This window comes from Camponotus vicinus, unplaced genomic scaffold (assembly GCF_025532165.1).
Source record: "Camponotus vicinus isolate PSW18456_S1 unplaced genomic scaffold, iyCamVici1.0 SCAF_1, whole genome shotgun sequence".
Classification (NCBI taxonomy): Eukaryota; Metazoa; Arthropoda; class Insecta; order Hymenoptera; family Formicidae; genus Camponotus; species Camponotus vicinus.
Window position 1 is genome coordinate 20,921,143 of NW_028141945.1, and position 25,233 is coordinate 20,946,375.

Below are 25,233 nucleotides of genomic sequence, written 5' to 3' on the forward strand. Positions count from 1 at the left end.
AAGCCTAAAACATTTTTGTTTTTTAATATTCTTGTCAATATCTCTAAATTTTTCTATTCTATGTCTTTTTCTCAACTTTGATTGCTAAAAAAAAGACACTTTTAGTTTTACCTCGAAAGGTGTGCATTGACAGACTTAAGTCTGCACAAGCATGATTTTCAGAACTTCATCCTTCAGATCTGGACCGAGAAACTCTTCAGTGATTTCGTATTCCTTGGTGGGAAAGGACAATAGATAGATAGCTCGAGTGATTGGATTTTGCCATCCCTGACCAGGCAACTTTTGTAACATATAAAGGGATTCCATTCCTTGTTATCCTCTTTTGCATGTTCGCGTCCTCTGCCTTTATCACAACCAGGACCTCTGAGGCTTCCTCGATCATCTCTTGTTCCACAAGACCTCCACAGGAACCTTTACATGTGGCTGGAGCAACGTCCGTCATTCTGATTGAACAATATATTATAAAGAAAATGTTTCTCGAAATCACAAATAATATTAATCCTAAAAAGTTCGGATTCTTTGAAAACATTATATAATCATATTAATTATATTATAATTATATCCAGTTTTATTTGATTATAATACGATTTCTATCAAGGAATATAAAACCTTATTTTACTATTAGTATAAAGAAAACAAAAATTACATTATAATCAAATAAAACTCAAAAGAATACAATTGACACGTTTTAATATTTATTAATAATAAAGCATGAACGCGATACGTCAACACGTGAAATTTGACAAGACACTTTGAAATGACAGAATTTCTCGTACATAAGAATGTCGGTTTTTTAAACATCTCATACGGCTGGTCGAAAAATATGTACAGATTATTTCGTTATTCTAATATATATGAAAGGACGAAAAATTTCTCAAATATATATTTATGTCACTTTTTTCAACCTCTCTCTTGAAATCACGGAAGAAGATTCTGATCGTGCTTCGTGACGATGGCACTTCTTATGCAACGTTATGTTCGATATTTCAAAAAAAGCGCGTATCTTTTCTCTATTTTGTTAACAGTAAGTATAGTATTTAAAAGAATATTACATTGGATATTATATTGGATCTTAAAGAAATAAATGAACAACTCGATCGCTAACATAATAATAAGCATGCAATGTTAATTAAGAGTATTAAATATATTATATTATTAATGAAGGTAAATACTTATCATTAAAATACTTATTAATAAAATTATTTAAAAAAAAAGAATTAATGCATTCATAAAATTTTAATAATCTCTTAAAAATATAACTACAAAATATTATTTTATAAATTTGTATATAATATACAAAAATAGAAACACTTTATAATTCATTCAACAGCTTATTTAACGATTGCAACAATGCAATAGTAATATCTTATAAAATAAAATCTTTCTTAACTTACTTAACTTTTCTACCTTTTACATAAACAGATACTATATTACGATCATTCCCCGAATATATAAATCTTTGGAGCTTTTCCTCGAGTGTATATTCTTTGAAATTATTCAAGAAACTGTGTTCTGCGTTCAAATCTATGATGAGAGCATCAAATTCTTTGCCTGGCAGCAGGTTACCGACTTTGTCCTCAATCGAAAGTGCTAAACATAATCAATATATACTTAATTAGATTAAAAATTATAATACATATTATAATATAAAAATATATATTTTACACGATAATTATCGTTTCTAATATATAAAACTCGATCCTTACCTTTAGCACCTCCTAATGTTGCCATAATGAAGACATCTTTGTAATCAAGAGGTACATAATCACGTGGTACATCATCTCCCGTTAAATATAGAGAAATTGATACATGTAAAGCCGATCTAATTTCACCTAAGAAGCTGTAATTTGACCCACCTGAAACATCTAAGAGAAGACACATTTATTATTAACGTAATAATGAACGATCAGTTATGTTGATTTTTACATCAAAATATATTATTATTAAAATTTAATATAAAATTTTTGCAAGATAAAATACTTTTGGTACCTGTTCCAAGGCCGACGACGATATTTTTATCCTTTATTTTCCGCACATCGCAAAGACCGCTTTTCAGATTTATATTGGAACATGGACAGTGAATTATAGCTGTTCCTCGTTTTGCAAGTGTGTCAAGTTCACTATCCTCTAGGTAGATACCGTGTGCTAATATTGTCTGTAAAAAAAATATTAAATATATATTATAAACATACATTTAATCGGAATATCTCTATTATGTATGAGTATAATGCGTATAATATTGATTCTTTCACAATCTACTAAATTATAATAAGATTGATAAAGAGAAATTAAATCTCACCTTGTTGGTAAGAAGATCAGCGGTATCGTAAACATCTGTGTATGTAGCTTTCCCGAATTTCTCTTTCACGGCTTTTACCTCGTCTTTATTTTCAGAAACGTGACTCTACAGAAAATGAAAAACATGTAGAACTGACACTAGCATATGATGAATATTACGCGAGTATAATACGATACCTGTATATGTAAATCTTTTTCTTTAGCAATATTTCCCAGCTTTTTCATTAATTCCATATCGCAGCTCAATGCAAATCTTGGTGTAATAATTGGTTGCACAAGAGGATTCTACAAGAAGTTTTGAGTAATATGACATTTTTTGTTTACATGATTGCGTGATATTAATGAGATTTTCTATCTAAATGTATACAATTAGAAAACTATTATCTTATCACAATGCATAGAAAATAAGATATAAATTTTCATTTACCCCTATTTTTTCGACAGCTTCTATAAAGGCCTTAGTAGTCTCGATTGATTTTTCCGTGCTTTCGTAATATCCATCATCCCGTGGCGCATTCATGTTTATTTTTCCGATGAAAGCCCGTTGACCAAGATCTGAACACTTCTGCGCGAGAATCGTAGATGCCTCGGTATATAGAGACGCAAAATAACAGGCTGTTGTTGTACCATTGAATATAGTTTCTTCCTGCAATAACAATTAAAATAATAATGAAAAGATGAGGATATTTTAAGTAAAATATAATTATTATTTTATAAATAATATACTTTACATATTATTTATACATTATTTTATATACAATAGTATTATTTTATATTATTTATACACTATTATTATTTATAATATTCATAGTATCATTTATACACTATTATTATTTATATTATTCATAGTATTATTTTAAATTACTATATAAGTATTCCTCTTAGATAATATCATATATTTAAGATTTGTTTTACATACCACAACTATTTCAAACACTTTTTCTGCAAATTCTTGATCAGTATACTGCCTCTCCAATGGAATAGTATAGGCTTCCAGCCAATCTAAGAGAGTTTTATCTAAACCCAATCCAAGATTCGGAAACTGCACTGCATGAGTATGGCAATCGATAAATCCAGGTACTATAAATTGTCCTGGTTTTAAATTATTAACTTCGTCTGCGTGAAAATCATCTATCTTTTGCTGATCTGGATTTTCCATAACATCAATAATCTGGATATTATATAATATAGATGTTAATAAAGATATAATTATTTATATTTTATTTATATTAGAGTAACACTAATAAAATAAAAAATAGTAAAACTAATATATGGAATATGTTAAATACCTTGCCATCCTCGACAAGTATCGTAATATTCTTCTTAAAAATCACTTCTTCATTTTCATCTGCATGAATCATGGAACCAGTAAAAATTTGTCGAGACATTGTGCGATATTTTTTAAATATATACAATCACCACTGAAACAATGCAATAAAACATGTACATTGCCATCTGCAAAAGCTTTAAAATTTCTTCAAATGTTTCCCTTTGTATCTATAATCTTTCTAGTATGACTACAGTAAAATTGATTTTTCAATAAGAAAATTATAAATAATCCATTTCTTTTTATATTATCAACATGTTTTTATATCATTATGTATTCTATCATAATAGTAATAAAAAAATAGATAATTGTGCAAATAATTTTACTTCTACATAAAGGAACGTACATGTATATACGTAATATATTTTTAATGTAAGTAGAAGTTCTCATTACCTTTAAATACAATATCACTCAGCTTCTTTCACAAACTATTCAGCTATAAAATGCTTCAGTCTTTTAATAACAAAATTATTTAATGAGATATTTATATGTATATTATCATGTGACTGTTGCAGCAAAGATTATTGGCAATGTAGAAAATAGCAACGTTTCAAAACAGCTGATTTGGTCTGAAAAAAGCATATAGGATTAGATCATGCAACATCTGATAAACGTATTGTGATTATGTATTTTTTTCAATTGTACAGGGATCACACGACACATCTTCGGCACGATTCGCGATTTCCATCCGAAAGATAACCGCGACAATTACAAGATTATTGAACACCAGGAACCGTACTACACAAAAATACGCAAATAATGTAGAAACTAACTTGAGATGGAGAGGGAGAAGCGAATGTGACGGAAATTAGAATAATAATTAGCTCTGTACTGTAGAGGGAGACGAAAGTGAGGAAATCGAGAACATCAAAAATATAAAAAGACATTTCTGAAAAATTAACAGTACCGTATATTATTAAAAAAAAAAACAATAGAGAGAGCATATATAAGATGGGTCTGATAAAAAGTTTATTTTTCTCTCAAAACCGTTAGAGATAGAGAAAGATATTATCAAAGTTGTAAGAAATATAAAGCCGGTTATACAATAGCTGTCGTAAGTCGGGTGTCGTAAGAGTTGACCAATCACAGTTGATTTTAGAGAAGAATAATCGAATACGATTGGTCAACTCTTACGACACCCGACTTACGACAGCTATTGTATAACCGGCTTAAGGGTACAAACGATAATGATCTTGAGTGATTTGAATGTCCTTATTTTTCATATTATCATAATGAGAAAAATATGATGAATTTTTTATCTCACTCGGTATAAATAATGAGAGCAGTAATGCGTGATCGATGTAAATGCAATTAAGCCGGTTAAGCCGGTTATACAATAGCTGTCGTAAGTCGGGTGTCGTAAGAGTTAACCAATCACAGTTGATTTTAAAGAAGAATAATCGAATACGATTGGTCAACTCTTACGACACCCGACTTACGACAGCTATTGTATAACCGGCTTAAAGCCGGTTAAGCCGGGTCTACATTGGTCGTATCGTAAGGTTGTAAGGTCGTAGTCGTAAAAAATTGATCAATCCCAGTTGAAGTTCAGGAGAATAATCAACTGTGATTGGTCAATTTCTTACGACTACGGCCTTACAACCTTACGATACGACCAATGTAGATCCGGCTTTACATATTATTGGATCAAAATTTACGGCTCGAATTTTACTAAAAGCTTGTCATACAGCGATGTCGATAATCGTCTACCCGATATGTACGAAAATCGGGTACAAGAACTCGCGAAATATTCGTGTACAATTAAGTTACATAAATGCGTGAGATTAGCAATAATACTAACACAAATACAGATATGAAAAGAAGTATGACAGAACAATTACAGAACACACAAATACGCAGACCATTAATCGCGATCCTCCCGAGCTCGATGCAAAATCGATGATCTTACAGGAAAAATGATCGTCTCACTAATTTAGGAAAATGTCTTATCGAGATACCGAAGAAGGTTGTAAGTCCTTCCTGAACTCGCGTTCGTCGAATAGCGAAGCTCCCAAGAAAAAGCGCCCAAGGGAGCAGGAGATAACGTCTGTGATCTATCCTTTTCTTCGCACGGAGAATCCTGATTAGCACAGGGCTCTGTTATCACGTGTTCCTCGCATGCCGCTACTTATTTGCACGCTCGTGTTTTGATCCTTCAGACTTTGAGTCGGTCGTGATTGAAATTTTGTCAACAGACGCCTCTCCCTTCGCCTCCACCTTTTCCATGGCATGAGATATTCGTTCGGACATCTTCCCGAAGGAAAAATAGGGCCTGTTCTTTTTAGCTGCACTACTGCACTAGTGCAATTAGTTAGAGTGAAAGAAAGTATGTTTGTCTCTTTCTAACTTATTGCACTAGTGCAGCAGTGCAGCTAAAAAGAACAGACTCATATACTAATACCATAAGCATAAGATCAATATTTGCCGCTAAATATGAAAATCGCAAATACACGAGACGCAAACGTAGAGCCTTTTTTTATCCGCAAAGGGTCCTCCGCGAGGACGTAGACCTCGAAAAATTCCACCATGATTGTGCCTTTCGTTCTTGTAACGAATGGCCAAAAAAACGCATATCGGATATTGGACACCATAAAATAATCACCAAATTTTAATTTTGCTTTTCAATTTTGCTGATTATATCTTCTTATTTTTTTTGAATTTTTAAAATTAAATCTTTTTTCAAACTACAAAATTAGTACTAAAATCGGTAAGTTTTCTTTTTTCAATTGTTAACAGTCGATAATTATAGACAGTCAATAATTACTGACGGTCAAAAATATAGAAATAGTAAAATTTTTTAAATTTTTGTTACATCTTTGCCAGTGATATTCTCATGGTAATTTTCCAAAATTTCGAGAGTTTAAATTTTCGCGTTTTCAAGTCGTATCACTTTTTTGTGATTATATTTCCAGCTTCTATAAAGGTAGTCTCGGTCATGGTATCTCAATTAATTTTTCCGCTTTCGTAATATCTATTGTCCTGTAGAGCGTTCATGCTTACTTTTCCAATGAAAGCTTATTGATCAAAACTATGAAACTATCTTCGCAAGAATCGTAGATGCCTCGGTGTACAGAGATGCAAAATAATGCGCTGTTGTTATACCAGTGTATATAATTCGTTTCTGCAATAACAATTCAAATAATAATGAAAAGATAAGAATATATTTTTTAGGTCAAACATAACTATATTATTTTATATTACTTTATATATTATTTATAGTATTATTTTAAATTACTATAAAAGTATTGTTCTTAGACAACATTATGGTTCAAGATTTGTCTTACATGCTACAATTTTAAACATTTATTCTGCAAATTGTCGACCAGTACTACTCTCCAATGGATAAATTAGTAGGTTTTCCACCCAATTTAAGAGAGTCTTATCGTAACCAATCCAATTTGGAAGCTCCACATGTGTTTGGCAATCGATAAGTCCAGATATTATAAATTGTCTGGATGATGAATTATTAACTTCATCTCTGTGAAAATTATCTATCTTCTGTTGATCTGGATTTTCTGTAACATTAATAATCTGAATATTGTATAATACAGATGTTAATAAAAATATTGCTATTATTTAATCTACGAGTTACTAATGAAACAAAAAATAGTAAAAGTAATAAATGAAATATGTTAAATACCTTGTCATCCTCGAAGTATTGCAACATTTTTCTTAAAGATCACTTCTCCATTTTATCTGCATGAATGAGAACCGGTAAAAACTTGCCGAGACATTGTGCAGTATTTTTTTAATATATCACCACTGAAACAATATAATGAAACATACGAGATTTTCGTTTTTGTCGACGAGAAACATATTTTAAGAAATGCACTTTCTTACATAATAAATTAATAGTACAATAATACATCAAAATTATTTAGACTTTATGAATAAAATAATAAGCACACATTAAATTTTATTAATAGCTTCTTTTCTGTAATCTATAATTCATTTTCTCTGGCATCTTGGCAAAAATATACGCTTACACTGTGCATTCAATAGAAAACAATTAGATACATTTTGCATTTAACATTCAACTTGTGAAAATGTGATTAAAGTGTTGACACAAAGCCCGGGAACTTGAGAAATTAGGTGATCATACCATTAAAATATTCAATATAGCATATAAAACTCTTCAAGTGGTATTCCTACAGACACTATGTAACATTTTTTTATATTCTTGTCAACATCTCTAAATTTTCATATTCTATGTCTTTTTAAAACTTTGATTCTAAAGATACCTAAAAAAAAAAAGAAACTTTTAGTTGTATCTTGAAATGTATGCATTGACAGGCTCGAGTCTGCATCTGTACAGATATGATTTTCAGAGATATTCATCCTTTAAATCTAAACCAAGGAACTTGTCAATGATTTTATACTCTTTGATTCTTTGAAAATTATTGATAATCGCTACGCCAGATATATATATGACCATCGTGATTTCACATAAGAAATTCTGTCTTGTATCAGAAGATCTTGTCAAACTTCATATGTTGAAGAGTCACGTGTTCATGCTTTGTGATTAAAAATTAAGAATATATATAAATGTATATATATATATATATATATATCTAAAATTATGTTTTCCATTTCTATTTGATTATAACTCAGTTTCTATCATGGAATATAAAATTTCATTTTGTTAGTAGTATAGTCTATATAAAGAAAGCCAAAATTACATTATAATCAAATAAAACTCAAGAATATAATTGACGCTTCTTGATATTTATTATATTATTCTTAATATTTTTTTAATAATATAGCATGTGTGAATACGCGACATGTCAACGTGAAATTTGACAAGAAGTTTGAAATGACAGAAATTCTCGCATATAAGAATGTCGGTTTTTAAACATCTCGTATGGCTGGGCGAAAAATATGCAAAGATTATTTTGTTATTCTAATATACGTGAAAAGACGAAAAATTTATCACATGTATATTAATCACGTTACTTCTTTCGGCTTCTCTTTTGCATGTAAAATCATGTAAGAAGGTTATCGTGCTTCTTGATGGCGATTCTTATGTATGTACATACAACATCATGTCCGATATTTAAAAACAAGCGCGTATATTTTTAAAGGAATATTATATGGACCTTAAGAATAATTGAACTCACTATAACGTAACAATAAGCAATTACAATTTCAATCGTAAGAGATTCAATATATTAATTATATTAATTAAGGTGATTATTAGGATACTTATTAATAAAATTATTAAAAGAAAAACGAAGAATTAATGCGCTCATAAAATTTTAATGTTCTAACAATATAATAACAGAATATTATTTATAAATTTATTTATAACATACAAAAATAGAAACATTTTATTATAATTCATACAACAGTTTATTACCATTTTACTTTATAAAATTTTATATTAATTTTTAAATATTATTTCCATTATGAAATGATATTTAAAAAATGTAACAGTGTAAAAACGTAACATCTTATAAAGTAAAATCCTTTTTAATTTACTTAATTTTTCTACCTTTTATATAAATTGATATTATATTATGAAAAGTGCCGGAATATATAAACCTTTGGAGTCTTTCCTGGAGTGTGTATTCTCTGAAATTATCTACGAAGCTCTTTTCTGCATCCAAATCTATGAAGAGAGCATCAAATTCTTTGCCTACCTCGAAATTACCAACTTTGTCCGAAATCGAAAGTGCTAAATACAGTCAATGTACACACAGTTAGATTAAAAATTATAATACATATTATTATATAAAAAGACATACTTTGATAATTATCGTTTCTAATATATATGTAATAACATTCGAATTTTACCTTTAGCACCTCCTAATGTTGCCATAAAGAAGGCTTCTTTGTAATCAAGTGGCACATAATCATTTGATACATCAGATGTTGTTGCAGCAAAAGATAGAGCATTTGATACATGTAAAACCGACCTCATTTCATTCAATATGCTGTAATTTGATCCACCTGAAATATCTGAGAGAACATACATTTATTATCAACGTAATAATGAACATTATGTCGACTAGTTATTACATTGAATTTTGTATAATTTTATATCAAAATATATCGTTATTAAATTTTCGTTATAAAATTTTTGCAAGATAAAATTCTTTCGTTACCTGTTCCAAGGCCGACGACGATATTTTTCCTCTTTAAGTTCCGCACATCGCAAAGACCGCTTTTCAGATTTAAATTCGAAGTTGGACAGTGAATTATAGCTGTTCCTCGACTTGTAAGCGTTTTAAGTTCATTATCGGATAGAACGTTGCCGTGTGCTAATATTGTCTGTAAAAAAAAAGATCAAATATGTATTATATACATATATTTCATCAGTATTATCTCTATTATGTATGAGAATAATATATGTAATGTCGATTCTTTTACAATGTATTCAATAGATTGATAAAGGAAAATTAAATTTTACCGTGTTGCTAAGAATACCAGCGCGATTGTAAACATCTGTATATGTCGGTAATGCAAATTTTTTAGTCACCTCTGCTATTTCGTCTGGGTCTTGAGATATGTTACTCTACAGAAAATGAAAAACACGTTAAATTGCCACTAGCGTGATGAATATTACGCGAGTATAATATGATACCTGTATACGTAATTTTTTTTCAGTAGCAAGATCTGCCAGCCCTCGCAATAATTCCATGTCACAACTCAATGCATTTCTTGGTGTAATAATTGGTTGCACAAGAGGATTCTACAAGAAGTTTTGAGAAATGTAAAATATTTTTGGTTTAAATGATTATGTTTCAATGTAAAATTTTTTGAGATTTTTGAGATTTTCTATCTAAATGTATATAATTAGAAAACTATTATCTTATCACAATGTACAGGAAATAAGATATAAATTTGCATTTACTCCTAATTCTTGGACAGCGTCTACAAAGGTCCTAGTATTCTGGATTGAATTTTGCGTGGTTTCGTAATATCCATCGTCCCGTACCGCGTTCATGCATATTTTTCCGACGAAAGCTCGTTGACCAAGCTCTGAACACATCTCCGCGAGACGCGTAGCTGCCACGGTATACAAAGCTGCAGAATAACATGCTGTTGTTATACCAACTGCCAAAGTTCGATTCTACAATAACAATTAAAATAATAATGAAAAGATAACAATAATATTCTGGTCAAAAACAATTATTATTTTATAATGTACTCTTTATTTATTATTTATAGCATTATTTTACATATTATAGTATTATTTTTTATTATTTATACACTATTATTATTTATAATATTATTTCATATTATTATGTAAGTATTGTTCTTAGGTTACGTTTATAGAATGTTTATAGAATATTATGCTTCAAGATTTATTTTACATACCACAACTTTCTCAAACACTCTTTCTACAAGCAAATTATTAGAAAACATCTTCTCCAATGGATAAGCATAGGTATCCAGCCACTCTAAGAGAGTTTTATCATAACCCAATCCAATATTCGGAAATTGTACTGCGTATGTATGGCAATCGATAAATCCAGGTATCATAAATTGTCCTGGTAGTAAATTATTACTTTCGTGAGGTTGAAAATCATCTATCATCTGTTGATCTCGATTTTCCATAACTTCAACAATCTGAATATTATATAATACAGATGTTAATAAAGGTATTGTTATCTATATGTTTTATATATATTATCTATATTTTATCTATATTAGATGAGTTACTAATAAAACAAAAAAAATAGTAAAAGTAATATATAAAATATGTTAAATACCTTGCCATCCTCGACAAATATTGTAACCCATTGCTGAAAAATTACTTCTCCATTGTCATGTGCATGAATCATAGAACCAGTAAAAACTTGTCGAACCATTGTGCAGTATTTTTTAAATATATACAATCACCACTGAAACAATACAATAAAACATGTACATTGTCATTTGCGAAAGCTTTCAAATTTTTTAAAAATGTTTCTATTTATATCTATAATCTTTCTAGTACGACTATGGTAAAATTGATTCTTCAGTAAGAAAATTACAAATAACGCATTTTTTCTTATATTATCATCGTGTACTTATCATTATGTACTCTATCATAATAATAATAAAAAAACAGATAATTGTGCAAATAATTTTTCTTCTAAATAAAGGAATGTACACGTATATACGTAATATATTTTTGGTGTAAATAAAAATTCTCATTACCTTGAAATATAATATCACTCGGCTTTTTTCACAAACTATTCAGCTATAAAGAGCTTGAGTCTTTTAATAATAAAATTATTTAATGAGATATTTATGATATATGTATTATCACAGCCTGTGACTATTGCGGCATAGATTTGGCGATATAGAAAACAGCAACGCGTTGCAAAACAGCTGATTTGGTCTGGAAAAAGCACATATTATATTATATTATTAAATCATGTCCAACATCCGATAAACGTATTGTGATTATGTATTTTTTTCAACTGTACAGGGGTCTCCATCCGAAAGATAATGGCGACAATTACAAGATTATTGAACCGCACCACACAAAAGTACACAAATAATGTAGAGATTAACTAGAGACGGTGAAGCGAATGCGACGGAAATTAGGATAATAATTAACCCGATATTGGCAGAGGAGATGATTTGGTCGGGAATGATGAGAGAGAGAGAGAGAGAGAGAGAGAGACCATCAAAAATATAAAAAAAGCAATATCTGACAAATTAACAATATCGTATATTATTTAAAAAAAAGAATAGGGAGAACATATATAAGATGAGTCTGATAAAAAGTTTATTTTTTTCAAAAACCGGTTAAACATAGAGAAAGATACCTATTATTAAAGTTGTAAGAAAAATAGGGATATGTTCCTTTTTAAATAAGAAGGGGTACTATTGAATCATTCCATTGTTAGTGAGCTTAATAACTTTTATGTCAGCATTCGATAAATCACAAGCCTGTGCGACATTCGCAGCAGAAGAAAAAGGATGTCGCAATAAAAGATCGTAATGCAACGATGTCGATATATAATCGTTCGATATATATGAAAATCGAGCGCGAGAACTTGCGAAATATTCGTCGAGTCATGTACGATTAAGAACTGTGTAAATGTACGAGATTAGCAATAATACTAACACGCGAATATAAATAAAAAAAAAATATGACAGAACAATTAGAGACATGCGAATACTCAGGATATTAATCGCTAAGAAAAATGATCGTCTCACCAATTTCAGAAAATCCTTTACTAGGCACGAAAGAGGCTTCTCATCCTTTCCGGACACGCGTTCGCCGAATAGTGAGGAGAAACGTCTTTAGGAGACACGTTGGTGATCTATTCCTTTCTTCGCGTGGCGAATCCTGATTGGCAAAGAGTCCTGTTATCACGCGTCCTTCGCGTGCCACTATTTGTTTTCATGTCGTGTTTCGGTCCCTCGAACTTTCAGCCGCTCGTCAGCGAAATTTCGACAACAAATGCCTCTCGCTTCGCCTTCCCTTTTCCATGACATGGCAGATCTCGAAAAGTCCTACCATCATCAGATCTTTCGTTTTTGTAACAAATGGCTAAAAAAACGCATGTCACAGTATATTGGATATTGAACACAATAAAATAATCACCGAATTTTCTGCTCTTCAACTTCGCTGATTATATTCTTTTTAAATTTTTAAAATTAAATTTTTTTTCAAACTATAAAATTTGTGTCAAAATAAGTAATTTTTCTTTTTTCAATTGTCGATAGTCGACATTTATAAACAATCAATAATTACTGATCGATAGAAATAGTAAAGTTTTTTTAATTTATGCTACCTCTTTTTTTGTCGACAATATTCTCGTGATAATTTTCCAATTTTCGAAAGTTTAAATTTTTGCGTTTTCAAGTTGTATCACTTCTTTGTGATTATATTTTCAGTTTCTATAAAGGCCATAGTCTTAATTGATTTTTTTCGCAATTTCGTGCATTGTCGCATTGGTGCGTTCACGCTTACTTTTTCGATGAAACTCCGTTGATCAAACTATGAAACCACGTTCACGAGAAATGCTTTGGTACAGAGATGCAAAACATACTGTTATAGTACTAGTTTGTATAGTTCGTTTCTGCAATAACAATTAAAATAATAATGTAGAGATAAGAATATTTTAGGTCAAACATAATTATTATTTTATTTTATTTTATTAATTATTATTTTATAATATTTATAACTTTATATATTATTTATAGTATTATTATTTTAAATTATTATGTAAGTATTGATCTTAGATAATATTATGCGTCATTTGTTTTACATACCAAAATTTTTAAAACACTTTTTCTGCAAATTGTCGATCAATATACTATCCCTCCAATGGATAAGTATAAGTTCCCAGCAATATAAGAAATTCTTATCGTAACTCAATTCAACATTTGGAAACTACACTGCATGTGTATGACAATCAGTAAATTCAAGTATTATAAATTGTCCTAGTTGTAAATTATTAACTCAGTCTGCATGAAAATCATCTATCTTCTGTTGATTTATCCTTGGACTTTCTATAACATCAATAATTTGGATATTATACAGCAATACAGATATTAATAAAGATATTATTATTGTTTTATCTGTATTAGATGAATTATTAATAAAACTAATTAAAATATTAATAAAAATAATAAAAAAGTAATATATGGAATACATTAAATATATATCGAATATATTAAATATATGGAATATATTAAATATATGGAATATATTACCTTGTCATTCTGGACAAATATTGTAACGCTCTTTTTAAAAATCACTTCTCCATTTTCATCTGTATGCATAGAATCGGTGAAAACTTGTCGAGACACATTGTGGAGTATTTTTCCAATATATACAATCACCAATGAAATAATATAATGAAACATATTGTTATTAGCTTAAACATATGGAAGCTTTAAAATATTTTTAAAATGTTTCTTTTTATCTCTATAATTTTTCTAATATAACTACCGTAAAACTAATTTTCCAATAAGAAAAGTATAAATAAAGCATTTTCTTCTTATATTATCATTCATTATTATGTACTCTATCACAATAATAAAAAAATAGATAATTGTGCAAATAATTTTACTTCTATATAAAGGAACATACATATACATATATATGTGTAATATATTTTAGATGCGAATAAAAATTCATATTATCTTTAAATATAACATCAAATACATCTGATAAAGTTAACATTTTTCTCGATAATGGTTAGAGAAAAATATTCATTATCAAAATTGTAAGACAAGTAGGAGCGATAAATGTGGCCTGGACCTTGAATATCCATTTTCTATAATTCTATAATTAATCAAAACAGTTATAATGGCAATACGAGTCGAGTGTCGATGTTATAACACATTTATTTATAATACAATCAAATAAATTATTTAACTTATTTATAACTTATTTATTTTATTTCTTTGACTTTATGTTCAGTTTATATTTAGATCATTTTTAATAAATTAACATTTCAATCTCGTAATTTCATGTTTAATTTAGTACCTTTTCTTTCTTTGTTCATATTAATTACATTATTTATTTAACTTATTTTACTTTTGTCCTTTGTTTTTACGTAGGCATCGTCAAGATAATGAGATACCGAGACATTTATTATCGCTTTAGACAGCACCCTTTGTAACAGACTCCGATATAAAACACTTTGTTATTATATTTTTTCATTATATTATCTTTTATTATATACTTTCGCGCTGAAGATGACCCAAAAATAGGGTCGAAACGTTCGCTATCCTCTCTCTGTATGCTTTAATATCAATATTTATTTGATTGTATTATAAATAAATGTGTTATAACATCGACACTCGACTCGTATTGCCATTATAACTGTTTTGTTTAATTTTATATTTCGAGTCTTATATTTATTAATTTTTATAATTAATATCAACCATAATTTTCCCTTTTAAAATAAGAAGAGATACTTTTAGATTACTCTATCGATAGTACTCAGAATTTAATAAGTTTTGTATAATAGCTTATTTTTCGAAAAATCAACAACGATATTTGCAAAATTAAAAGTCAGATTGAAAATTTGAATCTAGATGATCTCGCAAGGATAAAATCTATTCATTTATTTGGAACACTGAAAATGGAAATTATAGTAATATAAAAATAATATAGAAATAGAAACCAAGAATACATTCAAGAACAATATATACAATGGAAAAGTGTCTTTCAAAGATAATTAATCTCACAAATTTTAATTAATGTTATGGTTAATATATATTAATTAAAGCTTATAAAATATTTGTGTTTTTAATATTCTTGCCAATATCTCTGAATTTTCGTGTGTCTTTTTATCAACTGTGATTGCTAAAGAAATTAAAAAAAAAAGAGATACTTTTAGTTTTATCTTTAAATGTGTACATTGAACTCGAGTCTGCTTCTCTCTGTACAGGCATAATTTTCAGAACTTAATTCTTCAGATTTGGACCGAGAAACTTGTCAATGATTTCATATTTCTTGATGGCTAAGGAGATAGATAGGTGCGCTCAAATAATTGGATTTTATTATCTCTGTCCATTCCAAGCTTCGTAAGAGGGACTTATTCCTTGCTATCTTTTTTTCCATATCCTTATCCATATCCTCTGCCTCTATCATCACTATGGTCTCTGAAAGTACTTTGACTGCCTCCCTTCGGTGATTGAGAATATATATTATTAAGAAAATGTCCCCTGAAATTACAATTTCTTGAAAAATTCAAATTCTTTGAAAACATTGATAATCATCATACCAGATATATTTCTATCACCATAATTTATATAAGAAATTCTTGTTTCAAAAGATCTTGTCAAATTCCACATGATAAAGGACCAGCTGTTCATGCTCCATGATTAAAAATCAAGAATATGTTTATAACAAAAATAAAAGTATGTATATATATATATGTGTGTGTGTGTGTGTGTGTGTGTGTGTGTGTGTGTGTGTGTGTAAAATATCTATAATTATATCTCTTCCAGTTTTATTTCATTATAACACGATTTCCATCAAAAAATATAAAATTTTATTTTACTTATAAAGAAAACCGAAATTACATCATAATCAAATAAAATTCGATAATAAAATTGTCACTTCTTAATGTTTGATTAATCATAAAGTATGAATACGCGACATGTCACTCGTGAAATTTGACAAGATACTTTGAAATGACAAAATTTCTCGTATATAAGAATGCCGATTTTTTAAACATCTCGTACGACTGGACGAAAGATATGCAAAAATTATTTTGTTATTCTAATATACATGAAAAGACGAAAAATTTCTCTATATTTTAATCACATTACTTCTTTCACACAATCCCTCTCCTGCACGTGAAATCACGGAAAAAGATTTCTATCGTTCTTCATGGCGCTTCTTATGTACGCCATGTTCGATATTTCAAAAAAGGACGCGTATCTTTATTTTGTTAATAGTAAGTATGTACATAAAAGAATATTACACAAGTCTTGAAGATAAATGAACAAACTCGATCGCTAACATAATAATAAACATGCAATTTTAATCGTAAGGGGTATTTAACATATTATATTATTAATTAAGGTAATCACTAAGATACTTATTAATAAAATTATTAAAAGAAAAACGAAGAATCAATGCAGTCATAAAATTTTAATCTTAAAAATATAACAATATCTTAAAAATATAACAAAATATTATTTATAAATTTGTTTATAATATATAAAAACAGAAGCATTTTATAATTCATTCAACAGCTTATTTTAATTACAGAATGATATTTAACAACAGTCCAAACGTAACATCTCATAAAATCTTTCTTACTTAACTTTTCTACCTTTTATATAAACTGATACTACGTTATTAAAAGTGCCGCAATATATAAACCTTTGGAGTTTTTCCTCGAGTGTGTGTTCTCTAAAATCATCCAAGAAGCTGTTTCCTGTAACCAAATCTATAACGAGAGCATCGAATTCTTTGCCTGTCACAAAGTTACCGACCTTGTCATCAATCCGAAGCGCTAAACATAGTCAATATACACACAATTAGATTGAAAATTATAGGATATATTATTATATAAAGACATATTTTACACGATAATTATCGTTTGTAATACTTGAACTTTACCTTTCGCACCTCCTAATGTTGCCATATAGAACACAGATTTGTGATCAACTGGTATCTCAACACTGTCCGTTAGATATAGAGAATTTGATACTTGTAAAGCTATTCTCATTTCATTCAATATGTTATAATTTGATCCACCTGAAATATCTGAAAGAAGATATATATTTATTATTGACGTAATAATGAACATTATGTTATCCAATTATTACAATGAAGTTTATATTAAAATATGTCATTATTAATATAAAATTTTTACAAGATAAAATTCTCGCGATACCTGTTCCAATGCAGACATTGACTTCCTGATCTTTTAGTAGGTCCACCTTGCAAAAACCGCTTTTCAGATTAAAATTCGAAGTTGGACAGTGAACTATAGGTATTTTATTATCTACAAGCTTGGGAATTTCAGAAGTTTCAAGATAGGTCCCATGTGATAATATTGTCTGTAAAAAGAAATAAATAATTAAATATATATTATATACATATATTTAATCGGTATATCTCTATTGTGTATGATAATAATATAGATAATGTCGATTCTTTTACAATATACTTAATAGTTTGATAAAGGTAAATTAAATCTTACCTTCTTGGTAAGGAAACCAGCGGCTTCGTAAACCTCTATATATGTCGCTTTCCCGAATTTTGCTTTTACGGCGTTTACCTCGTCTTTGTCTTGAGAAATATGACTCTACAGAAAATGAAAAACACGTTAAATTGACACTAGCGTGATGAATATTACGCGAGTATAATATAATACCTGTATAAGTAAATTTTTATCTTTAGCAAGATTTCCCAGCTTTTGCAATAAGTCCATGTCGCAGGTCAATGCAGATCTTGGTGTAATAATTGGTTGCACGAGAGGATTCTACAAGAAGTTTTGAGTAATATGACATTTTTTGTTTACTACTTAATGATTACGTGATGTTAATGAGATTTTCTATCTATATAATTAGAAAACTATTATTTTATTACAATGTACAGGAAATAAGATATGAATTTGCATTTACTCCTATTTTTTCGACAGATTTTATAAAGGCCTTAGTATTCGCGATTGATTTTTCCGTGGTTTCGTAATATCCATCCTCCCGTGCTGCGTTCATGTTTATTTTTCCGATGAAAGCCCGTTGACCAAAATCTGCACACTTCTGCGCGAGAACCGTAGATGCCTCGCGATACAGAGACGCAGAATAACATGCTGTTGTTGTACCAGTGAGTATAGTTCGTTTCTGTAATAACAATTAAAATAATAATGAAAGGATAAAGAATATTTTAGATAAAATATAATTATTATTATTTTATGATAGTATACTTTACATATTATTTATACATTATTTTATATACAATAGTATTATTTTATATTATTTATACACTATTATTATTTATATATTATTCATATAGTATTATTTTAAATTACTATATAAATATTGTTCTTAGATAATATGTTTCAAGATTTGTTTTACATACCACAACTTTATCAAACACTTTGTCTGAAAATTCTCGGTCAATATACAGCATCTCCAATGGATAAATATAGGCTTCCTGCCAATCTAAGAGAGTTTTATCATAACCCAATCCAAGATTCGGAAACTGCGCTGCATGTGTATGGCAATCGATAAGTCCAGGTATTAGAAATTGGCCTGGTAATAAATCAGTAACTTCGTCTGCGTGAAAATCATCTATCGTCTGCTGATCTGGATTTTCCATAACATCAATAATCTGAATATTGTATAATGCAGATGTTAATAAAAATATTGCTATTATTTTATCTACAAGTTACTAATGAAACAAAAAAATAGTAAAAGTAATACATCAAATATTGTTAAATACCTTGCCATCCTCGACAAGTATCGTAACTTTATTCTTAAAAGCCACTGTATTATGTTCATCTACATGAATCATAGAACCGGTAAAAGATTGTCGAGACATTGTGAATTATATTTTAAATGTATACAGTAACCACTGGAACAATACAATAAAACATGTACATTGTCATCTGTAAAAGCTTTAAAATTTCTTCAAATATTTCCCTTTGTATCTACAATCTTTCTAGTACGACTACAGTAAAATTGATTTTTCAAAAAAAAAATTATAAATAACGCATTTCTTCTTATATTACCATCATGTACTTTATCATTATGTATTCTATCATAATAATAATAATAATAAAAATAGATAATTGTGCAAATAATTTTACTTCTAAATAAAGGAATGTACACGTATAAACATAATATATTTTTGGTGTAAATAAAAATTTTCATTACCTTCAAATATAATATCACTCGTCTTTTTTTACAAATTATTCAGCTATAAAGTGCTTCAGTCTTTTAATAATAAAATTATTTAATGAAATATTTATGATACATGTATTATCACAGCCTGTGACTATTGTGACACAGATTATTGGTGATGTAGAAAACGGCAACGATATAAGACAGTTAATTTAGTCTGGAAAAATCACATAGGATTAGATCATGTCCAATATTCGATAAACGTATTGTGATTATGTATTTTTTTTAACTGTACAGGAATCACACGATACATCTTTGGTGCGATTCGCGATCTCTACTCGAAAGATAATCGCGACAATTACAAGATTATTGAACGTCAGGAACCACACAAAAATACGCAAATAATGTAGACACTATTCAGAGACTGAGAAGTGAATGCGACGGAACTTAATAAATAATAATTGGCTCGGTACTGATAAAGGGTATGATTCGAGACGAAAGTGAGGAAATCGAAAACATCAAAAATATAAAAAGACAATTTCTGAAAAATTAACAGTATCACATTTTATTAGAAAAAAGAAAAGAGAGAACATATACGAGATAAATCTGATAAAAAGTTTATTAAATTTAATATTGAAACTTATAATATTTAAATTTTCCAGAAAACAGTTAGATATAGAGTAAGGTACTTATTATCAAAATTAAAATAAAACTAGTAACGGTATATGTAGTGATCTTGAGAGGCTTTGATCTTGAATGTCCTTAGTATTTGTCCCTATTTCTTTCAATTTTGAAAATAGATACCATTTTCTATTTCCAACTGCTTTGGAGGAAAATATGATAAACTTTTTATCAGACTCACCCTGTATAAATAATGAGAACAGTAATGCGTGATCGGTATAAGCGTAATTACATATTATTGGGTCGAAATTTACGGCTCGAATTTTACTAAAAGCTCGTGATATATCGATGTCGATAATCGTTCACCCGATACGAAAATTGAGCGCAAGTACTCGCGAAATATTCGTCGGGTCCTGTATGATATTAAGCGCTATATAAATGCGCGAGATTAGCAATAATACTAACGCGGATTTTCACGTGAATATAAATATAAAAAGAAATATGACAGAACAATTACAGAGACACGCGAATCAGGATATTAATCGCGATCCTCCAGAGCTCGATGCAAAATCGATGGCCTTATAAGAAAAACGATCGTTTCACCAACCTGAGAAAATCCTTTATCGAGCCACGAAAGAGGCTCTTCATCCTTCCTGGACACGCGCTCGTCGAATAGTGAGGAGCGAAACGTCTTTAGGAAATACGTCGGTGATCTATCCCTTTCTTCGCGTGGCGAATTCTGATTGGCACAGGATCCTGTTATCACGCGTCCTTCGCGTGCCATTATTTGTTTTCATGTCGTGTTTTGATCCTTTCAACCGCTCGTGAGCGAAATTTCGACAACAGACGTCTCTTCCTCCGCCTCCCCCTTTTCCATGCACGAGACATTCGTTCGGGCATCTTCCCGAAAGAAAAATATAGCAATACTAAATATAAGATGAATATTCGCCGCTAAATACGAAAATCGCAAATATGCGAGCTGCAAACGTAAGGCCGTTTTTTCTCTGCAAAGGGAAGACGCAGACCTCGAAAAATCCTACCATGATCGGGCCTATCGTTCCTGTAACGAATGGCTAAAAAGACGCATGTTACAATATATCGAGTATTGAACACAATAAAATAATTACCAAATTTTAATTCTGCTTTTCAAGTTTGCTGATTATATCCTCTTGATATTTTTTTGAATTGTTAAAATTAAATTTCCTTTTTTAAAATACAAAATTGATACTAAAATCAGTAAGTTTTCCTTTTCAATTGTTAACAATCGATAATTATAGACAGTCAATAATTATTGATGGTCAAAAATATAGAAATAGTAATTTATGCTATCTCTTTGCAGATGATATTCTCATGGTAATTTTCCAATTTTTGAGAGTTTAAATTTTCGCGTTTTCAAGTCGTATCACTTTTTTGTGATTATATTTCCAGCTTCTATAAAGGTAGTCTCGGTCATGGTAGTCTCCATTAATTTTTCCGCTTTCGTAATATCTATCGTCCCGCAGAGCGTTCATACTTACTTTTCCAATGAAAGCTCGTTGATTAAAACTAGGAAATCATCTTCGCAAGAATCATAGATGCCTCGATGTACAGAGATGCAAAATAATGTGCTGTTGTGTTATACCAGTGTATATAATTCGTTTCTGCAATAACAATTAAAATAATAATGAAAAGATAAGAATATATTTTGCATCAAACATAACTATTATTTTATAATATTACTTATACATTATTTATAGTATTATTTTAAATTATTATAAAAGTATTGTTCTTAGATAATATGGTTTAAGATGTGTCTTACATGCTACAACTACTTTAAACATTTATTCTGCAAATTGTTGATCAGTACACTGCTTCTCCAATGGATAAATTAGTAGGTTTCCACCCAATTTAAGAGAGTCTTATCGTAACTCAATCCAAGATTCAGAAACTGCACTGCATGTTTTTGGCAATCGATAAATTCAGGTATTATAAATTGTCCTACTGATAAATTATTAACTTCGTTTGTGTGAAAATTATCTATCTTCTCCTGATCTGGATTTTCCGTAACATCAATAATCTGAATGTTGTATAATATAGATGTTAATAAAGATATTGTTATTGTTTTATCTACGAGTTATTAATGAAACAAAAAAATAGTAAGACTAATAAATGAAATATCTTGCCATTCTCGACAAGTATTGCAACACTCTTCTTAAAGATCACTTCTCCATTTTCATCTGCATGAATGAGAACCGGTAAAACCTTGCCGAGACAATTGTGCAGTATTTTTTTAATATATCACCACTGAAACAATATAATGAAACATACGAGACTTTCGTTTTTGACGACGAAAGACATATTTTAGGCAATGCACTTTCTTACATAATAAATCAATAGTACAATAATACAGCAAAATTATTTAGACTTTATGAACAAAATAATGAGCACACATTAAATTGTATTAATAATTTATTTCCTGCATTCTATAATCCATTTTCTCTGGAGTCTTGGCAAAAATATGCGCTTACACTGTGCCCCATCCGACAGAAAATAATTAGATACATTTTAACATTCAAATAATTGGTGAAAATGCGATTAAAATATTGACACAAAGCCCAGGATCTTAAGAAATTATGTGATCATACCATTGAAATATTCGATACAGCACACAAAAATCTTGAAGTAATATTTCTACAGATACTATGTAACATTTTTAATATTCTTGTCAATATCTCTAAACTTTCATGTCTTTTTAAAACTTTGATTCTAAAGATACCTAAAAGAAAAGAGACACTTTTAGTTTTACGTTGAAATATGTGCGTTGACAGGCTCGAGTCTGCATCTGTACAGGCATGATTTTCAGAACTTTATCCTTTAAATCTAAATCAAGGAATTTGTCAATGATTTTCTACTCCTTGAAGTCTAAAAATCCCTTGATTCTTCGAAAATTATTGATAATCGCCATGCCAGATATATATATATATATATATATATATATATATATATATATATATATACAGGGTGACCCATTTTAACTTAGGCAGCCAAATAACTCGAAAAATAAGCAAGATAGAGAAAAATGTTTTAGACAAAAGTTGTATGGTTTCGAGGGGGCCATAAGATGGTATCATTGGTTTGACCTTGAAGAGTCATTTGAAGGTCACGTGAAGGTCACTTCAATTTTTTTAAATGGAACATCCTATATATTTTTGTACATTCTTGTAGCTCATCTCGAGAGCTTTCCAAAACACTATAATTAAGTACATTTTCGTTAAGTACTTTTTGAGTTATGAGGCTTGAAATAATTTCTTAATTTTACATAAACCGTAAAATATCTTGTAAAATATTCATTTTTCGATTACCTTACCTTAATAGTTTTATGTACAAAATAATGAGAGGAATCAATTGGTGTAAAGAAAACACATAGTTGTTTCGAAGAAAAAATATGTAATTTGCAATTAACAATTCCATATTTTTTCTTAAAAACAACTATGTGTTTTCTTTACACCAATTGATTCCTCTCATTATTTTGTACATAAAAGTATTAAGGTAAGATAATCGAAAAATGAATATTTTACAAGATATTTTACGGTTTATGTAAAATTAAGAAATTATTTCAAGCATCATAACTCAAAAAGTACTTAACGGAAAGGTACTTAATTATAGTGTTTTGGAAAGCTCTCGAAATAAGCTACAAGAATGTGCAAAAATATATAGGGTATTCCATTTAAAAAAATTGAAGTGACCTTCACGTGACCTTCAAATGACTCTTCAAGGTCAAACCAATGATACCATCTTATGGCCCCCTCGAAACCATACAACTTTTGTCTAAAACATTTTTCTCTATCTTGCTTATTTTTCGAGTTATTTGGCTGCCTAAGTTAAAATGGGTCACCCTGTATATATATGACCACCATGATTTTACATAAGAAATTCTGTCTTGCATCAAAAAATCTTGTCAAACTCAATATGTTGGAGAATCACGTGTTCATGCTTCATCATTAAAAATTAAGAATATATATACATGTATTTGTGTGCGTATATATATATATATATATATATATATATATATATATATATATATATATATATATATACATATATGGAGTATAAATCTATATATCTAAAATTATGTTTTCATTTCTATTTGACTATAATTCAGTTTCTATCATGGAATATAAAATTTCATTTTGTTATAGTAGTATAGTCTATATAAAGAAAGCCAAAATTACATTATAATCAAATAAAACTCGAGAATATAATTGATATTTCTTGATATTTATTATATTATTCTTAACTTTTTTTTAATAATATAGCATGAATACGCGACACGTCAACGTGAAATTTGACAAGACAGTTTGAAATGACAGAAATTCTCGAATATAAGAATGTCGGTTTTTAAACATCTCGTATGGCTGGGCGAAAAATATGTAAAGATTATTTTGTTATTCTAATATATGTGAAAAGACGAAAAATTTATCACATGTATATTAATCACGTTACTTCTTTCGGCTTCTCTCTTGCATGTAAAATCATGTAAAAAGGTTATCGTGCTTCTTGATGACGATTCTTATGTATGTACATACAACGTCATGTCCGGTATTTAAAAACAAGCGCGTATATTTTTAAAGGAATATTATATGGATCTTATGAATAATTGAACTCACTATAACGTAACAATAAGCAATTACAATTTCAATCATAAGAGATTCAATATATTAATTATATTAATTAAGGTAATT

The 25,233-nt window shown here is 29.2% G+C and overlaps 3 protein-coding genes and 2 long non-coding RNA genes across 9 annotated transcripts; all 5 read right to left on the reverse strand.

Annotated features, from left to right (window-relative positions):
• Positions 1-1,217: 1,217 nt before the first annotated feature.
• On the reverse strand, positions 1,218-4,444 carry LOC145959465 (guanine deaminase-like). The gene is made up of 10 exons (XM_083078318.1): positions 4,271-4,444; positions 4,019-4,194; positions 3,588-3,719; positions 3,218-3,469; positions 2,726-2,944; positions 2,476-2,583; positions 2,300-2,404; positions 1,990-2,155; positions 1,707-1,865; positions 1,218-1,590 (listed from the first exon to the last, which is right to left on the reverse strand). Exons 3-10 carry the CDS (start codon positions 3,684-3,686, stop codon positions 1,391-1,393), a joined length of 1,308 nt encoding a protein of 435 aa, XP_082934444.1. The 5' UTR covers positions 3,687-3,719; positions 4,019-4,194; positions 4,271-4,444; the 3' UTR covers positions 1,218-1,390.
• A 1,861-nt stretch (positions 4,445-6,305) lies between these two features.
• On the reverse strand, positions 6,306-8,680 carry LOC145959468 (uncharacterized). 5 transcript variants are annotated; one of them, XR_014435046.1, is made up of 5 exons: positions 8,579-8,680; positions 7,728-7,866; positions 7,266-7,387; positions 6,910-7,156; positions 6,306-6,746 (listed from the first exon to the last, which is right to left on the reverse strand). It is a non-coding gene; the product is annotated as an uncharacterized LOC145959468 (long non-coding RNA). The 5 variants fall into 5 exon arrangements; XR_014435047.1 differs by having other exon boundaries at positions 8,559-8,680; XR_014435044.1 differs by lacking the exon at positions 7,728-7,866.
• A 181-nt stretch (positions 8,681-8,861) lies between these two features.
• Positions 8,862-13,038, reverse strand: LOC145959464 (guanine deaminase-like). The gene is made up of 10 exons (XM_083078317.1): positions 12,782-13,038; positions 11,771-11,954; positions 11,341-11,472; positions 10,946-11,197; positions 10,479-10,697; positions 10,209-10,316; positions 10,035-10,139; positions 9,730-9,895; positions 9,419-9,583; positions 8,862-9,299 (listed from the first exon to the last, which is right to left on the reverse strand). The coding sequence occupies exons 3-10, from the start codon at positions 11,437-11,439 to the stop codon at positions 9,100-9,102; spliced, it is 1,314 nt and encodes a 437-aa protein (XP_082934443.1). The 5' UTR covers positions 11,440-11,472; positions 11,771-11,954; positions 12,782-13,038; the 3' UTR covers positions 8,862-9,099.
• A 4,133-nt stretch (positions 13,039-17,171) lies between these two features.
• On the reverse strand, positions 17,172-21,229 carry LOC145959466 (guanine deaminase-like). Its single transcript, XM_083078319.1, has 10 exons — positions 21,120-21,229; positions 19,925-20,108; positions 19,491-19,622; positions 19,128-19,379; positions 18,671-18,889; positions 18,421-18,528; positions 18,247-18,351; positions 17,938-18,103; positions 17,661-17,807; positions 17,172-17,553 (listed from the first exon to the last, which is right to left on the reverse strand). The coding sequence occupies exons 3-10, from the start codon at positions 19,587-19,589 to the stop codon at positions 17,354-17,356; spliced, it is 1,296 nt and encodes a 431-aa protein (XP_082934445.1). The 5' UTR covers positions 19,590-19,622; positions 19,925-20,108; positions 21,120-21,229; the 3' UTR covers positions 17,172-17,353.
• Positions 21,230-22,966: 1,737 nt separating this feature from the next.
• LOC145959472 (uncharacterized) lies at positions 22,967-25,078 on the reverse strand. The gene is made up of 3 exons (XR_014435051.1): positions 24,975-25,078; positions 23,137-23,267; positions 22,967-23,020 (listed from the first exon to the last, which is right to left on the reverse strand). It is a non-coding gene; the product is annotated as an uncharacterized LOC145959472 (long non-coding RNA).
• Positions 25,079-25,233: the final 155 nt, after the last annotated feature.

Bases quoted from the DNA above. Each gene is read 5' to 3' on its own strand.
- LOC145959465 (XM_083078318.1), bottom strand. From the start codon at position 3,686: ATGTCTCGACAAATTTTTACTGGTTCCATGATTCATGCAGATGAAAAT. The intron at 3,470-3,587 runs GTATTTAACATA...TATAATATCCAG, and splicing joins TACTTGTCGAGGATGGCAAG to ATTATTGATGTTATGGAAAA. The intron at 2,584-2,725 runs GTAAATGAAAAT...AACTTCTTGTAG, and splicing joins AAGCTGTCGAAAAAATAGGG to AATCCTCTTGTGCAACCAAT.
- LOC145959464 (XM_083078317.1), bottom strand. From the start codon at position 11,439: ATGGTTCGACAAGTTTTTACTGGTTCTATGATTCATGCACATGACAAT. The intron at 10,317-10,478 runs GTAAATGCAAAT...AACTTCTTGTAG, and splicing joins ACGCTGTCCAAGAATTAGGA to AATCCTCTTGTGCAACCAAT. The intron at 9,584-9,729 runs GTAACGAAAGAA...ATGTTCTCTCAG, and splicing joins CGTCGTCGGCCTTGGAACAG to ATATTTCAGGTGGATCAAAT.
- LOC145959466 (XM_083078319.1), bottom strand. From the start codon at position 19,589: ATGTCTCGACAATCTTTTACCGGTTCTATGATTCATGTAGATGAACAT. The intron at 19,380-19,490 runs GTATTTAACAAT...TACAATATTCAG, and splicing joins TACTTGTCGAGGATGGCAAG to ATTATTGATGTTATGGAAAA. The intron at 17,808-17,937 runs GTATCGCGAGAA...ATCTTCTTTCAG, and splicing joins CAATGTCTGCATTGGAACAG to ATATTTCAGGTGGATCAAAT.